This window comes from Rattus norvegicus, chromosome 2 (genome assembly GCF_021556685.1).
Source record: "Rattus norvegicus strain SHRSP/BbbUtx chromosome 2, alternate assembly SHRSP_T2T, whole genome shotgun sequence".
NCBI classification, from domain to species: Eukaryota; Metazoa; Chordata; class Mammalia; order Rodentia; family Muridae; genus Rattus; species Rattus norvegicus.
This window is the reverse complement of record NC_141535.1, coordinates 220,007,470-220,023,014: the sequence shown is the minus strand read 5'-3', so window position 1 is coordinate 220,023,014 and position 15,545 is coordinate 220,007,470. Positions and strand designations below refer to the sequence as shown.

General features: G+C 41.4%; 1 protein-coding gene across 1 annotated transcript in view; it reads left to right on the top strand.

Annotated features, from left to right (window-relative positions):
- Nucleotides 1-15,545, top strand: part of Enpep (glutamyl aminopeptidase) — a 69,982-nt gene that overhangs the window by 18,229 nt on the left and 36,208 nt on the right. Inside the window, 5 exon segments of the mRNA NM_022251.2 lie at nt 4,646-4,766; nt 7,213-7,367; nt 8,194-8,307; nt 10,508-10,642; nt 12,707-12,772. Of these exon segments, the coding sequence (NP_071587.2) occupies nt 4,646-4,766; nt 7,213-7,367; nt 8,194-8,307; nt 10,508-10,642; nt 12,707-12,772 (591 nt within the window).

Below are 15,545 nucleotides of genomic sequence, written 5' to 3'. Positions count from 1 at the left end.
AATGTGTTATCCACGATAGTGATTCTGGCAATGAGACCCAGAAGTTGGATGTGTCAAACACTGTAGAAATGTTATCTTATTCAATCCAGCCATCTCTCTGTGACATAATACTGCTGCTTTCTCTCTTGTGTAGCTAGGAGACGTGAAGTCTTTACTAGTGGAGAAAAGAGGCAGAGTGATGGTGTGGGGAGAACCAAACTTGTGCTGAATTCTGCTCTCTTTTGTGCCTTTCACTTTGCCTTAGTTACTTTTCTACTGCTGTGACAGCACGTGCTGGCCAAGGCAACTTAAAAAAGGAAGTGTTTACCTGGGTCTACAGTTCCACAGTGGTAGGAGACCATGATGACTGAATGAAAGCAGCAATGGAGACCTTTTAGCTCTATCTGCAAGCATGAGGCAGAGAAAACACTGGAGATGACAGGCAGTTTAATGAAAGGGCCCATCCCCAGTGACACACTTCCTCCCAAAAAAGCTACCCTTCCTAATCCTTCCCAAACAGTTCCACTGAGGACCAAGTATTCAAACATATGATGGGACCCAATCTCATTCAAACCACCACCCACTTAAATCCCCTTTGGACTCAAAAAATTTAAATAAATGTCACAGGTCTTTGGGGATAGTTTTACATTAGACATCACACGTTTTTTAGATTTATATGAAGGCAACTTTTTTCAAATACTGGTGCATTGTTCATTTCATGGGACCTGGGACAGTACCTGATAAACAATGTGTGTAGATGTGTGTGTGTGTGTGTGTGTGTGTGTGTAAAACAGGAAAAATAAAAGATATGAAAATCCATCTACCAGTTCAGATCCAATGACATTATCAAATTAGTTAATCTAGACAAATAAGATACTTTTGATTTCTAGAGCTCTTAGAATTTCTAATAGTGAATAAGAGGTTGTAGAAACAGGATCCATGTAAGAGTTTCAATAAAATGATCAGCAGTTACATAAAATATGGCATTCTATTAGTAGTTGTTCATGCATAGATCTGATATGTAGCATGAGAAGCTCCCAGCAGGAGAAGAGCTAACATCACCTGCAGTGAGACTTATAAGTAAACACTGGGGAGGTTTGTACAAGTTTGGAGTTTGGATACAAATAGGGGGTGGGGCAAAGGATGGTTTAAAGATTTGTTAAGTGGCTCTTAGTTGGTTTGTCACAACAGTCAAGTCTAACAAAGAAACAAGAGACACTGGAATGAAAGGCATCGTCTTAATTCTAAATGCCTAGTTTAGAGAAAGCTGCTCTCGAGGAGGGCCCAGGTTCGATTCTCAGTACCCACATGGCTGCTCGCCACCACCTCTATCTAAGGAATCTTTCTGCTACTCCCTCTGGCCTGCTCAGGTACACACATGATACACAGACATGTGTGCAGCCGAAGGACATACAATAAGTGAACCTTTACAAAACTACACCTGCTTTATAACAGGGATCAGTATGAAAAGGGAAAAGCTACTGAAATAATGACAGTTCCACTGAGGACTCAAAGAAGAATCAATTTACAGTGGAGTTATAAAGTCCGCTGTGCAGTAGACACGGTGTTTTGAAGTGTGGCAAGTCCTCTGTAGTGGTGGTGTGCATCAGAAATTTAATTTCCTCAGGGCAGATATCCTACTTTAGAAAACAAATGCGTAACAGTTAGGCTCTAGAATCCCCACATTTATAGATAAAGTTTATAAACCTCATATTTAACCATCAATAAACTCATTGAATACTAAAGGCTGCTATGTCTTGAAGATGAGGAAAGAGAAGCATTATTTCTGAGCAGCTAGTCACGAAGTTAAGAATACACTCCTTAAAGCCAAGTGAGTGTGTCAACCAGAAAGAAAATACTCATTAGTAAAAGTGATGCTGATTCCAGGGGATTTTCTCCTGGACTAAAGTGCTGAGGTCCAGTAGAAAACAGAGAAAGATTAACCTGTGTTGAGCCCCAAGGAAGGAGAGGGATACAGGAATGGTGCATGATGGTGCCACTGTCGGGGAGCTGGAAATGGGCAGCAGCAGAACATGAGTGGGGGCATCTGCAGAGGGGACAGTCTTTCTAATTCCTTCAGTCCGGTCATCATAGGTGTTCTGTAGTTGAAACACAGAACACGGAGGCTTCAGACGGCAGACATTGTTGGCCTGTAGTAGAATCTTCTGTGTCAAACTATGTTCCTGACGCACAGCAGATAGGTTACACTTACAGATATGCGTCGGTTAACTGTGAAATCTTCAAAACCCTTTGGATTTTATAATTGTAGAGATAAGGGATTGTAGAATCAGTTCAAGGATGCTAGTCTATGATTCCTTAGCTCATTGGTCAATTCTGTGTCTGGAAAATATGACCTCTGGGGGTCGTCTGGGGGTCCTAGGTGATGAGTAATCTGTAGCTGGATGGGTACAGACGGTGCATGCTTCTGTGTGAGGATGGGGTTGGGGCATTCCCTGGAAAACCAGGAAGGAAGGAAGGAATGTTGATGGCAGTCTTTACTGTTGCTGTCACCAACAGAAATGTGGAGAAAGAAAAACAGTGACTGATACTGTTTGCAGAAAGCATGCTTGGACGAAGTCTGTGTGAGTTGGGGACACAACTCAATGGTAGTATAGCTGTGTGCATGATAAGCCCTGGATTCAGTAAAAGGGACCTGGCTTCTGTGGGTAATCGGAAAGCAATAGCAGAAAGAACACAAAGTCTCTCTCTTCCCCACAGTTTCACCTAAAGCAGAGGGTTCACTACCTTCTGGTTTTCCTTTTCCTCAACTTGGCTTCTCACTCCAAACAGACAGCACAAAGAGTGTGTGTGTGTGTGTGTGTGTGTGTGTGTGTGTGTGTGTGTGTGTGTGTGTACACCTCTGGCCAGTGTCAAGAGGGACAGCTCTCCCTGAAATGTCTGATGGAGAGTGAGTGTGGCAAAAAGTCTTAGTGAGGCTATCACACCAACCTGTGGACAGGTGAAAGGTTCAGAGCCTTTCTCCTCATAGTAAGCAGTGCCCTGTCACCATGGTGGTTTTGATCTTTCATGGAAAGTCACCATTGTTCCCTTCAGGGGCTTCCAGCTGGGTCCTTGGGTTCAGTTATCACTTGGAGAAGGTCTGTCACTATGAAACAAGAGGATAGGCAAGGTAGAAGAAATGGATCATCTCTTTTCTGGCAAGTTAAGCCCTAAAAAGCTCAAAGAGTGTTGAGAGGGTCACTGACTGAGGTGGGAGTTCCTTTCGATTTATGAAAAAGAGGTGAGACTATCAGCTAAGGTGGGGAGCAGTTGGTCAGCACTGGCCATTTAAGGGACATTCTTTCACTATTTGCCCTTTATATTATAGGAGCTCTTCTAAGAGACAGGCCAGGGGGTGTATGCTCAAAGGAACATCATCATTGCAGTCTCTGTAGTAATGGGAACAGGATATGAGTGGGTCTCCTCTCTCTCTCTCTCCCTCCCTCTCTCTCTCTCTCTCTCTCTCTCTCTCTCTCTCTCTCCTTCTCCTCCTCATTTTTCTGATCTTGAATCATCTGGTCTAGTTGGGTCAATAGTCTTGAACTTACTGAAATGACTAACTCTCACCATTGCTGGAGGGTTTTGGATCAGGTTCATACCTCACTTGACTTTCTCACCAATATAGTGGGCTGTAGTCTAAAGCACTCTTCCCTCTTCCGCACACTGAAAAGAAATCTCGAGACAATCAGAAGGTTCCTCAGCCCGGATCCTAGCATCCAGGGACAGCATCTATTCATCTGCTTAGAAGGATTCATAATAATAATTTTTAATAAAGTCATGAATGATCAGAGTTGAGACAAAAATTTGCACTCAGTTTGGTTGTAAATTAGGTCATAGGGACATAAAATAATACTCCGGCAACTCAGAGAGTAGATGGTTCTTACTCACTCCCTCTTGGGAAAACTTTGAGTCATCGTATTTTAGGCTCTGGGAGTGAAACGGAAACATGGCTGGGGCTATTTAGAAAAGCAGAGAAGAATGTTACCAAGGGGAAAGAAACATGTGGTCAAAAGCACCTTCAATGAGAAAAATGAAATGAATTTGTTTTCTCACAAGGAACTGCGTACACAAGACAAACCAGTGGCTACAAGGAAAGACAAATAGACACATAGACAATGCAAGGGTTTGGGTTGTTTCTGTTTCAGTTTTTAAAAAGTGATTTGTTTATTTTTATTTTGTGTGTGCTGACATGTATGGCTGGGTGACGGTGTCAGATCTCCTGGGACTAGAGTCACAGGCAGGTGTGAGCCACCACGTGGGTGCTGGGAATTGAACCCGGGGTCTCTGGAAGAGCAGTCAGTGGTCTTAACTACTGAGCCATCTCTCCAGCCCCAGGCAACACAGATTTCTAGAAGGGTGATCATACCTGTCAATGTCTCACACGCTACTGGGCTTTGGTAGCAACGGTTTACATGCCAATCACCAGACCTTAAGGTGTTTCTGCCCACTGATGTCACACAGTTACATCTTCATGACCCTCTTTACCCAAGTCTTAGAGCCGTGAAGTGATTTGTGCAAGGCTACACGAAGCAGGCTGGGGACTCGAACTAGATGCTCTGACCCCAAAGGACTCCGGCGTTCAGTTAGATCAATGCCCCACAGTTGGTGGGTATGCGTTTGGTCAGATGAAGACTTACCTCTCTGAATGTCTGTGCTCTGTTACTAGCTCACTGTTTACGTCCAGCCCAACCAAAAGCAAACAGCAGAGTATGCGGCAAACATAACCAAAGCTGTGTTTGACTTCTTTGAAGACTACTTCGCTATGGAGTATTCTCTTCCGAAACTGGGTGAGAAAATACTTTCAATTCCTCCTTTCAAGTAGCCTTTGGGTTTGTTTTGTTTTGTCTTTTTTTTTTTTTTTTTAGTTACCCTAGTGTGTCTAGCTATATTACCATTAATTACTGATCATCTCTGAGCCTTTTTAGTATGTGCCTGCACTTCTTGTCTGAAGCTAACTACGAGCTCAAAGATCCATACCGGAGTCTTTCAAAAATAATAGTCACTCTCTCCTCTGATATGATGAAGATCTAATCTTTGATTTGGAAAGTGACTCCTGCAGAGCTTACTCGCAGTGGGGCCAGAACAGCCACCTCCGTCATTTGATTTAAAAATCAGGTCTCCTCCAACAGTTTGCATGCATGACACTCCTAAGGAAGTTGGAAAACAGTAAGGGTCAGTGATGTTGTAAGAGGCCCGTGTGCTTCCAACCCGACCCTTGTTGTGCAAGACTTTTCAGCCCTGGGAATGAAATACTGAAGCTCCTTCCAGAGTTTTCTTTTCTTCAATGTGAAGAGAAATACATTTTTTGGGGTAAAATGCAAAGAAAGCCATATTCTGGTGTATGGACAAGGCTATCTCTGTCAACAGCACAAACAAGCTTGAGTGACTTGAACAAAGTTGTAACTGTAAGACCGACCCTTGGAGACACTTCTAGGGAAGACATTAAGAGAACCAATCAACTGCCTGTTCTGTGGAGGTGCCTATCTTTAATCCCAGAATTTGGGAGGCAGAGGCAGGTGGATCTGAGTTCAAGGCCAGCCTAGTTTATGGAGGGAGTTCCAGGATAGCCAGGGCTACATAGAGAATCCTTGTCTTGGAGAAAGACTACAGACAGAGACAGAGAGAGACAGAAAGAGTCACAGAGAGATACGTGGAGAGACAGAAAGAGAGAGACAACCAAGAGTCCACTTCCTTATCAAGTACTTACCAACCTAATAAATCCTGTGGAAGGCAGAGGACATGGCACACGTCCACACACACCTCATTTTCATTTCAATGGCTTTGTATCACTTATCAATTATGAGGGGAGACAGAAAGACAGTAGCTTTTCACCAGAGTTAGAAGGAAAATTCTGGATGTTTCAGGAACCGATTGCAGAGTTCATTGTCTTTGTCTCACTCCATGTGGTCATGGTGACCCCAGATGCAGAGCTCACACCAGTGTCTCTCTTCCTCCCCTTCTTGTCTTCCCTTCCCCTCTGCTTCCCTGTGCATCGTCAACACTTTCAGAATTAGCTGTAAGGTAGAGCCTTCGGAAATGGTGTCCTCACGTACGTCAAGAGGTAATCGAATTGACATTGATTAATTATAATGTCTGTGTTCACTAGAGAAGAGATTACTTTCATTTGCTCAAGGATGTGTGCAAATTATACTTTCCAACATTGTGAAAAATGTTGCCTACGGGGGCAATACTTTCCCAAGCTTTAGGGATATTCTTATGCCATAGTGACCAACCCCTGGAATGAGAATATCATGAGAAGAAAATCACTACTATTACCTTGATTTTTAATGAAGATATATATCTTTTATTCTTTTACACAGATCCTTAAGAAATTTTTATTTTAACCAGAAAGGCCCCCTTCTGACATGTTAGAATGAAATTTCACTTATTTGAAATTTGGGTTCTCATTTAGTAGTAATAAAATTCCATTCAGGTTTTAGTTCATTAGCTGAGGGAGCTGTATTTCCCACTAATCAATACTCTTCCTGTTTGCTCAACACTGCCTCTTCTCGATTTTATTAGATACCATATCTATTATTATAGTATATATCACATATCAATGTTGTATATTTTTATATTATTAGATATTATATTTAAAATCCAGAGAAAAATACAGAAATTCCTGTGACCTGGATCAAAAACATTAACTTATTTAAAATATAAAAGAAGACGGCAAAGGGAAGGGAAGGGGAAAGAGGATTAGATAGTCAGAGAATCAAACCGTCCTTACATTGTACATCATTGGAGGGGATGGGGTTTCCAAGTCTGTGTCCTTGACATGCAAATTGTCTCTGTGAACTGACAAGCTCTGTCTTCTCATCTCATAAAAGACATCATTCCTTTTTTTCCCTAACACTGTATCCCCCAAACAGATGCTGTTTATAACCAAGGTCATAAATAAGGGATGGAGAAAACTAATAAAAAATGAAGTACTGTACAGAGAAGAAAAGACGTAAAACCCTACAGGCTTCGAATAAAAGAGCAGTCACGTGATCCTTAAGAAAAAAAGGGAAGACAGGGAGGGCTGACACATTGAAGTCCGGAGGCAGCAGGAACTTCTCCGTGGGAATGTTGAGTGTATTAGGGCCGAATGTTTGCGCAAATGGTTCCTGCTTCTCACTCTGAAACATTATTTTTAGCCTTAAAAAAGCCAACCGAAGGACTTAATTTGGTAAGAAGCACTGTGAACAAGTGGAAAGAATGTATTTCTCACTGCTCTGTCTTTTTCCGTAGATAAAATTGCTATTCCAGATTTTGGCACCGGCGCCATGGAAAACTGGGGACTTGTCACTTACCGAGAAACAAACCTGCTTTATGACCCCCTGCTATCGGCCTCATCCAACCAGCAGAGAGTAGCCAGCGTGGTTGCCCACGAGCTCGTGCACCAGGTAGAGAGGGGCCCCCGAAGCAAATCTACTTCCTTTTTAAAACTGGCCTCTTCCACAGCAGTCATAAAAGTATGGATGAGCACAGAGAAATAAGACATCCCGTGTCAAAGTCAGTCTAAATGCTAACTAACGTTTAACTGTGCAGAAACTTTCCAGGGGTTCTCAACCTGTGGGTCATTGCCCTGTGGATGTCAAATGACCCTTTCACAGGGCTCCCCCGAGACCATCAGAAAACACAGATATGTATCTTATGATTCATAGCAGTAGCAACATTAGAGCTACAAAGTAGCAACAAACATAATTTTATGGTTTGGGGTCACCACACCACAACCCGTGGAACTGTATTAAAGGGTCGCAGCATTAGGAAGGCTGAGAACTACTGCTTTAGACCGTTTTGAGTTTAATAAAAACACAAGGGGGGGGGGGCTGGAGACATGGCTCAGTGGTTAAGAGCACTGACTGCTCTTCCAGAGGTCCTGAGTTCAATTCCCAGCCACCACGTGGTGGCTCACAGCCATCTGTAATGGGATCTGATGTCATCTTCTGGTGTGTCTGAAGACAGTGACAGTGTACTTACATACATAAAATAAATAAATCTTTAACAAAAAACACAAGAGGCCTTCCTATAACACTGTATATTCCTTAAAATATGGGAATGAACTGGAGAATTCAACATTCCTCGAATCAAGATAAAGTAGGAAATACATGTTAGGTACAACGGTGACTCCTCTGTGTCAGGTACAAATCCATGCTGTGAAATTTCCTACACAGCTCTCTACCACGAGAATAAGCATCTTAACTACTTCCTCCTGGCTTCTCATTTCAGTGGTTTGGAAATATCGTGACCATGGACTGGTGGGACGACTTGTGGCTAAATGAAGGATTTGCTTCGTTCTTCGAGTTCTTGGGAGTAAACCACGCAGAAGCAGACTGGCAGATGGTGAGTTCTAAACATACTCTCTGAGTCGCTTTTCTTTGTGGAAACTCGACTGAAACCTTTGACAATGGTCTACGATCAGGGTCAAATTTAACGGTGGTCTTGGATAGTAGACTGTGAGGGCAGATGGGAGCCAGTGACTTCTGAGCTGTTCTTTGCCAAGAGCCTTTACCTGGTCACGGAGGCAGTAGGGAGCCATAGACAGACACCTGGAAGAATCGGGAAGTCAAGGGAGAAAGTATAGATAACACCCGCCTTAAATTTCCAGGAAGTAGAGTGTCAGCTTTTCCAAAGTCTTATTTAATAAGCTGTTTGAATTGAGCAGGTTGCTGGAAGGTGGTGAAGAGGTAAAAGTTTAGCAGTCAGGCACAAGCTCATATCCTAAATACGTCACCTCTTAGATACACAGCAGGAAGCTTGGCCGTGAGCCAGGTGCATGATCTTCTCTGGGTCAGGTCTCCTTTAACGTCCAAAGTGTTCTGTATCAAGTAAGCGTCCAAGTTCCCAAACCGTAGGCATAGTGAACGTTCTCACAGTGTGCCTTCAATGGAGCTAGAATAAAAATTTCCAGCAATGGTACAGAATTTTCTTTAGGAAAATTAAGCCGTTTCTGTTTGTATTTAGATCATGTAAGTATTCGTCTCTGGCTGTACATACACACGTATGTACTCTCCATAGATGTAAATGGAGAGTGCCGTGAAGCGTGTAGAATACTGCCCTCTGCTGGACTGTTTTTGATACTGAGTAACTTCCCTCATCTGCATCCCTTTAAACAGAGGTGGACATAAGAACTACCTCATCTGGTTGTGGTAAAGGGGAACAGCAACAAAGCACATTCAAAGGGCTTAGCCTTCCACGTGAATTTGATAAAGATATAGCGAGACTTCTCAACTTAGAGTTGTTTTTAATTTTTCTCTGACTTCCGAAAGTATTTTTAAATGACCTCTAAATTTCACTGCCTTCTAAGTGTCACAGAAAGACTACTAAAAGGCGAGTTTGAAAATAAAAGACAGCACCATCCAATGGAAGTTTAACTTCCTTGGGGCTCCAAAAAATCTATAACTTTTTCTTTTTCACCTTTAAAAAGGTTTTTTTTTTCTGTTTCCTGCCTCTTCCCTCCATCTACCCCACTGCTCCACTTTCCTTCACAATTTTATGTCCTTATAAAAATGAGCAAAAACGAAGGAACAAACCCAAAGCACTCAGGTATAGGACCAGCTACTGGAACAAGGGTAACAAGGACCACATTTCTGCAGAAAGCAGACTCTTCCTCCGCATAGCCATTGATTACTAATAGCTCCTTTGGTAGGGGTGGGGCAGCGTAACCTCTCCTCCATCCATGCTGGGAGTTTGGCTGGCTTGATCTTGTACATGTAGTCACAGCTAAATTTTTTTAAAGCAATTGTTGAAAATCCCTCTCCCACCCCCCTTCTTGAATGCACAGAGATCTGCCCACCTCCGCCTCCAGGGCGCTGAGATTAAAGGCGTGTGCCAACCAAGCCTGGCTCTTGGAAAACCTATCTTTTACACGAAATACTTGCATTTCCTTAACCTTCTTTGAAAGGTGGGGAAACTGCTCTGCAAGGTCGAGTCTTCGCACATTCATTTACACCAGGGTTCTTCCACCCTAGAGCTATTAACATTTAGGACAATGCTTGCATCCATGGGCTGTCCTATGCGCTGGAGGACATTAGCCAGTTCCTGTCACACTATCTACTGCTGGCACCCCTGTCCCAGTTATGACAAAGGCTAGGAATAGAGGTAAGAATAAATAAGTATACATCTCCAGTTGTCAATCATCATTCCAGTAAACATTGATGGCATCATAATTTTTTTGAAAATAAATTACACGACGGGCAAATTATTTTATCTTTTACTTTTTCTATTAAAGTACTTTTGACTCTCTACCTCGGTGGTCAGTGTTCATGATGACCCCGAGAGGTGACATCATTCCCATTTCCCAGACAAGAAAACTTGAGACATTTGGTTCGGTTTAAAGTGCAGAGCAGTAAGAATTAAAGAACAAGGACTGGAATCAGTGTGGAGAAGTTTTTCGCACAGGATTCATTTGAAGACCTAGAGACCTCGTTACATAATCTGAGTCATTTCCCTTCCTCTCCCACAGTTTCGAATACATAGAATATTATAAAATAGAAAGCCATCCGGGGGAAGTGCTATCTTTCTTTGCCTTCTGCAATTTCAGCTCAGTCAGGTGCTGCTTGAAGACGTGCTACCTGTGCAGGAGGATGACTCCCTGATGTCCTCACATCCGGTGGTTGTCACGGTGTCTACTCCAGCTGAAATAACGTCTGTGTTCGATGGAATATCATACAGCAAGGTAAGAGATACATGGCGTTGGTTTCAAGCATCTTTTTTTTTTAAACTGATTTTTAGTCCATGTCTAAAATTTTGTTTTTAAAAAGAAATGATTAGATTTCATTGTGAGGGCTGGAAAACAGGTGAGAACACAGCGGGGGCTAAATATTAAATAGGTGGTATTTTGCAGGTGAAGGACTCAATGTTGATCATTGATACAGGATTTAGGAATTAATTTTCTAATTTTTTCACTTCTGTTTAAAGCAACTTCATTCTGATAATTCAGCAATTACACCCTAAACACCTAATGTACTTTTTTTAAAATGTATTTTGTGGGAGCATGGCCACAGATGCACATGGTGAGGGAGGACAGCCTCTTGCCTTTCATCCTGTGGAATTGGAGGTTTGGACTCAGGTTGTGAGGCTTGGCAGCAAGCTCCTCTACCCACTAACCATCCTACCAGTCCTTACCTTGATTTTTTTTTTTTAAATTATGTCTTACTTTTCTGCTCTGTGGCCAGCGGGGACAGCCAACTAACTGTATGGGCATTTCTAACAGGAGAAAACTTTGGTGTTTAGAACAAACATTCAAATGCAGCCTGATTGGAGGGAAAAACCTTCATCCTGTGTGTGTGTGTGTGTGTGTGTGTGTGTGTGTGTGTGTGTGTGTGTGTAGAGAGAGAGAGAGAGAGAGAGAGGCGGTTGTGTTTGTGTTTTGTAGGCAAGTCATTTTTTAGCCAGTAAACCTAGATGAGATGCTGCTAGGAATGTCAAACTCTAGCTTCTGTGACACTCTCTCTCACGATGCCTCTTCCACACATGTTTCATACTTATACTAGTATAATTTAACTCTATATATTAAGTGTATAGCTTTCTATCTTGGGTCCTCACAAGCCAGCCATTGTATTAAGTGACTGAAACACTGCTTTTATAGTGGATGAACACTGACATGGTTGTCTTTATAATTATTAAAATGATATTTATCAAAATCAGCCTAAGGGAAAACAGTTGCTGTGTGAAGGTCGCCAACACTACAATTTTCAGCGTCCCTCTCATCCCTGTGGCATTTTTTCAGCCTTCTCTTAAATGATTGATTATCTGTCCTAGGAATGCACAACGGAATGCTCAGATTCAGTTCTCTAAGTCCTGGATATGACAGGGGCTTAAAATAGTGTCAGAAAGAAATATGTTCCTAAGTCTTATTCTTATTGTGTCCAAATGCAATTTAAAATACTTGGGAAGTTGTAGTAGAAATGACTAAGTGGGAAGGCAATATATTCATGTTTATTAGTTGAAAACTGATATAAAAATCGTACAAGTAGTGTGTCTTAGTATTAACCAACACGGAAGAAGCTGGAAATCAGGGCATGTGTCAGATTCTTGAGATCTATAAAACCAAATGAAACCAGCTACACATTTGACATAAAATGGTTTTGTGTCTACATTACCTATCTATTCATACTATATTATTTAGGGAGCTATTTTATATTTCCTTTCAAAAATATACTTACTATTTCTTATGTGGTGATATACCTATTAATTTGTCAGAATTTCACCTTGAATTAGTGCTTTAGCCAAGAACGTGCGGTGAGGACCATTTCTGTTTCTTTCATTAACAAAGCGCCACCTGCTGGCTCATTTGAGGAAGTGCAATAACCATTTATGCCTCGAGTCACTGGATGGCAATTTGAGCAATTTCCCTTTACCACTTAGATATTTAAAAACAGATACATGGAAGGGACTCTCTCTCTGTCTCTCTGTCTCTCTCTGTCTCTCTCTGTCTCTCTCTCTCTCTCTCTCTCTGTCTCTCTCTCTCTGTCTCTCTCTCTGTCTCTCTCTCTGTCTCTCTCTCTGTCTCTGTCTCTCTCTCTCTCTCTCTCTCTCTCTCTCTCTCTCTCTCTCTCTCTCTCTCCCTCTCTGTATGTGTTTGCTTGTTTTACCCTGAATCATAGCACAGTAACTATGTAATTCATCAGGATGATCTTCAAGAAACACTGGAATACAATCATGGAACGTTGCAGTAATGCTCACTGATACTGTTCCTTACAGTCTCATTAATTTAATTGGTCTCTTTTTTCCATCCCAGGGAGCTTCTATCCTGAGAATGCTTCAAGACTGGATAACACCAGAGAAATTCCAAAAGGGGTGTCAGGTAGGATCGATTTTTTTTTTTTTTTGGTGGTAGCAAAAGTAAGCCATACTGATATGTAGGTGACAATTGCAGCTGGCTGACTAAGGAAAATTGCTTTTTTACTTTTCATGAACATGAACAGATAAGCAAGAGATAAAATGTGATAAAAGATAAAGGGTGGCTTTACATCAGGTTAAGGCTCTACAGTGTATCTGCAGTGGTCATTCACCAGAAATGTCACTGGGAAATTCAAGTGGATTACTTAGTGATTCTGGATACTCTTTACATATGTGGATACTCTTTACATGTGCAGATACTTTTTACATGTGTGGATTCCTTTTACATGTGTGGATTCCTTTTACATGTGTGGATACTTTTTACATGTATGGATACTCTTTACATGTGCAGATACTTTTTACATGTGTGGATACCTTTTACAGGTGTGGATACTCTTTACATGGCTGGGGCTGCAATGAAAAGATAGCTTAGGGGCTGGAGAGATGACTCAGTGGTTAAGAGGGCTGATTGCTCTTCCAGAGGTCCTGAGTTCAGATCCCAGCAACCACATGGTGGCTCACAACCATCTGTAATGAGGTCTGATGCCCTCTTCTGGTGTGTCTGAAGACAGCAACAGTGTACTCATATACATTAAATAAATAAATCTTAAAAAAAAAACAAAAAAAAAAGAAAAGATAGCTTAGACCAGGTGGCTTTAAAAAAAGAAACTTATTTTTCCACAACAGTGGTAAAGTCCAGGGTCAAGGTGCTGCATTTCAGTTGCTGGTGAGGATCCTCTTGTCTTGGGGGCAGTCTCCTACGTTCTCATGAGGCACAGGGGACAAATATTCCTGTATCTTTTGTAAGAACATGGGTCTCACTGTGCAGTCCCTTTCTCATTACCTCATGCCAACCAGAATCATATCTTATAAAGTCAGTGAATACAGATACCTTGGTCCCTTTGGGAAGATGCATAAGAATTCATAACTTGTCACTCCACTGGACATTCCAGTTCATGTTTGTTCTTCTAGAATGCCCTATGCCAATCATCTCAGGTTGGTGTCGCCTGCTCTTTATTGAAGTTACTATAATGTGTCCTTATAACTGCCCCATCTTCTAGATGGGCTCGTTTCAACCTGGGAATATCCTCGCTGATTCCCTTCCCTCTCCAGCTTCCACTGTGATAGCCCAGGGTTTGATACAGCCCATATGGCACAAATTTTTACACAGATTATCAGTTATCTGTCATGCTGTTTTCCAGGATAATGCCACTACAGGACCATGCCACTACCACCCCTATAGCTCTCTTTCACATAGCCATGTCTTCATAGGTGGCATTTATTTAACACTTTGATATCTTAAAAGGTAGTGGTCCCTATTAGTGGACAAATAGTAAAATGCCTATGTGCCTACTAAAACAGGAGAGTGGAATTTAGAAAATATTTAGGGTACATACAAAGATATTTTGCTCATTAATAAAATATCCTGTGGATATTTGTGGTACAAGATCTATGAACAAGTATAACTCCCTAGGAGCTTCAAACTCAATTCTCACCACTTCTCTATTGTGAGCATCTTTATGGAGGCCTTGACTCCCACGTCCTTAGGTGTGCTTCAGCACCCATGGAATTTTTCACATATTAGATCATCCAGAAGATGTTTGTTGAGTGAATGTCTATATGTATAGAGTTGAACATATAAATAAATAATAAAAATACTTGAGCATGGTGGGGCACACCTTTAATCCCAGTTTTTGGGAGGCAGAGGCAGACATATCTGTGATTTCAATGACAGTCAGATCTACATAGTAATTTCTAATCAACTAGGGCTACACAGTGAGACCCTACTTCAAATAAACAAACAAAAAAATATTAAAAGGAAAGAGAAAAAACTTGTTTTAAAAACTTATTACATCTCTATTTGCATAGTTTTCAATTTAAACTGCTGCTAAGACATTCTCAGTATCTTAAGAGCTGACTTTAAATTAAATTAAATCCTTCATATTTTTGTAGAGAACTATCAAAAAGTCCTTAAAAGTAAACAGCCGAGCTAGCCATTCAATAAATGCTCAGACCTTTCAATAAATTTTCAGTCCTCCTTGCCCTAATGTATTGTCATTAACTTAAAAAGTCTCACCTGAGACTAATATTTCTCAAGCTACAACAGTCCCTAACCATAACTAGAAATGATCCTATAAATTTAACCTGGATCAATGGCTAGTAGGCACTATGTTTCATACAATTAAAGGGTACGATTGTACGTTTCATACAATTAAATGTTATGGTGTGAATTTATTTGTAGGAATTTATAGGAAAATAGGGTTTTATGGGGGAAAAAAAACACCAAAGCACTTTTTATTTCTTTCATTTTTCAAGCCTGAACTGGTGTTTTCAGGTATCACTGTAGCTCTCAGATCACCTGGGACATTCAACCTGTCACTCGAATCACCCTTGAACTGCTGTCATCACACCATGGCTATTACCCCAAAGCCCCATGGCCTGGGAAACTGGAATTCAAGGACTTCCCTTTACAAATTCTAGCTTTCTACCCAGACTGAGTCTCCATTAGGAAAAGTGGCCATTGCAGAATTTGGGTAGACCAGTTGTCTCCTTTTTGCGTTCATCTCAACAAGTACAGCACCACACAACAAAATGATGTTGTCATTCACTGAAAGATTCTTAAAAGTGCAATAGATGGTGAGGCATTAGTAGGAGGATATCATTCTGATAATGTGTCAATCTTCTCTTGTTCTACTATTAGTACTAACCTGGGGAAAGATGGATGGCTGGGCTGGGAG